Below are 2,298 nucleotides of genomic sequence, written 5' to 3'. Positions count from 1 at the left end.
AAAAAGATCTCCATTTCATTTTAGAATATATTGTTCCTTGCAGAAAGACTGGGATGTTCTGTGTGATATACACACATACACCCCAAAAATTCAACAAATTTTAAAAAATGTATTATATTTGAGGAGGAAGCATGGAAATTTATGTCATGTTAATTAGTAGAGATGATAAACATTACCACTGAAATCTACCCGATGACTTTATAGACATACACAGGCACCAAGGATCCAAGTGCAACCGATTATGATTAGTAATGATCAGATACATACAGATTAGAGATGCATGCACCAACATCTCAGTGTTAGTAACATAGGACTCTTAAAAAATTATATTGATCCCTTTAATCTTTGGTTATACTTTCCTTTTGGGTGTTAAAGCCCATACAGTTGGCCCAGATAAACCAATTTATTTTTACTTTCAAGGCCATTTGAGGATCTGTTCCTCAGGGGTCACATGGGCTAGGGAGGAGCCCCTGGCTCCATTCTTTTACCAGTTCCATCTATGTGAAGATAAGTCAAAGGTCCTGCTCGACCATGGCTGGCTTCTCTTGGAAGCATGGAGGAAATGTTTCTTCTATGTTGACTCTCCTCTTTGTAGACTGGATACTGGTTCAAGTCCTCTAATCCTTAAAAGAGTTTAGGGTTACCTCTTCAGAGGGGGTAATGTTAGAGTAGCAAAAAGCCCCATTTAAAAAAAAAAAAGAAGAAGAAGAAGAGTACATGAAGTTATCAGAAAAAAAGTGATGGGAAGATATGGGAGGAGTTGGAGGGGAGGGAGTGGGCATGGATTTGGTCAAAACACATTATATGCGTATATGCTTGCATGAAATTCTCAATAAATTATTTTTTAAAAAAGAAAAAAGAAAATGTTCAGTTCCAGTTCAGAGAGCAGGAGTATCCATCATTCTGTAGGTAAAGACTTAGCATCCCTCAACCCCCTACACAAGGTTCTTCCAAACTTACAGCACCATTATATGATTTGCAACTATAGGCAAAATGACCTCATCATCATGGTCCTGTGTGTTAAGGGGAAAATTAGTTGAGTGGTCAGAACAGTTGGGGCATGTCTATCTTTGCACCCCTTTTTCCTGTGTAAACTTATTGTAATTATTTGAGGCAGCAAGTATGCGTTCCATTTTACAGATGCAGAAACTGATACTGAGAGGTTTTGTGAAGACCACAGAGCTATTAGAAGTATGGTCAAGATTTACACCCTCATTATTTACTTCTATGATGTTTCCTCTTTTTTTAATTAATTTATTTTTATTTTTTAAAATTAATTTATGTGTATGAGTATATTGCCTGCATGTATGTAAATGCAGCCATGTCATGCAGTGCTCATGGAGGCAAGAAGAGTAGGTCAGATCTCCTGGAACTGGAGTTATGGACAGTTGTTAACCACCAGTGTGGGTGCTGGGATTCAAACCTAGGTCTTCTGCTAGAACAGCCAGTGGTCTTAACCGCTAAGCCATCGCTCCAGCCCCCTGATGTTTCCTCTCTGTGGTGATTTCTTCATCAAAAAATGGTTATTTGTGAAAAGCTATTTTATACTTTCCCCAATGGACTCAGTTTCCTACCACAAAGAAAATACAAGGCATGCTGGCTCAGAGTGCAGTGACACCTAGAAAACTGTATATGATAACTGGGTGTCAGAATTTGCACCATGTCATCAAAATCCATGTTAATGTGCAGTGCCAAAGAGAATTGCCACCACATGTTTCACTCAGAAGTGGATTTAACAAGCTGGTGCATCCCTGCACCAGGCACAACAGGGGCAATGATGGGACACAGGCTCTGTGAACAAAACCACTGATGGGCATATCAGCTATGACATGGCACAAAACTATATGGATTTTCTTTCTTCCTTTTCTTAGGTGTTAGGGATTGTTCTCAGGTCCTTGAACAGCTGAGTCTGCTCTACCATTAGGCTCTACTTCCAGCCCTGATATGGAATTTATTTGGCATACTGTTTATTAGTCAACAGGCTGCATTACAAGAGTTACAGCTCCCGATCTAACTACAAATGGCCAGAGGGCTCCACATCTACCAATCCTATACTTAGAGTCAACATTTGGACATGTACATCATTTCAATCCCACACTCACCTCTGTGTTCTGTAAATCACAGTCAGCAATGCAATGATCACAGCAGTAATCAGGCCATAGTCCAATCCCAGGAACAAGGAGGACACAAAAGTGGTAAGCCAGATGGTCTAAGGAAAAGTCAGAAAGCTTTCTAGAGAATCGTGTTAAAAATTCCATAAGAATCTCTCTCTCTCTCTCTCTCTCGCTCTCTCTCTCT

General features: G+C 39.8%; 1 protein-coding gene across 3 annotated transcripts in view; it reads right to left on the bottom strand.

Annotated features, from left to right (window-relative positions):
* Slc26a5 (solute carrier family 26 member 5) overlaps positions 1 to 2,298 on the bottom strand; it is a 74,622-nt gene that overhangs the window by 11,572 nt on the left and 60,752 nt on the right. For all 3 annotated transcript variants that reach the window (XM_008830757.2, XM_029562349.1, XM_029562348.1), the window contains one exon: positions 2,103 to 2,209. In XM_008830757.2, coding sequence (XP_008828979.1) covers positions 2,103 to 2,209 — 107 coding nt within the window. The remainder of the gene's footprint in view (positions 1 to 2,102; positions 2,210 to 2,298) is intronic.

The sequence above is a fragment of the Nannospalax galili genome, unplaced genomic scaffold, assembly GCF_000622305.1.
Source record: "Nannospalax galili isolate Female #2095 unplaced genomic scaffold, S.galili_v1.0 scaffold312, whole genome shotgun sequence".
Classification (NCBI taxonomy): domain Eukaryota; kingdom Metazoa; phylum Chordata; class Mammalia; order Rodentia; family Spalacidae; genus Nannospalax; species Nannospalax galili.
Note: the sequence above shows the minus strand (reverse complement) of the source record. Positions and strands in the feature narration are given on the sequence as shown.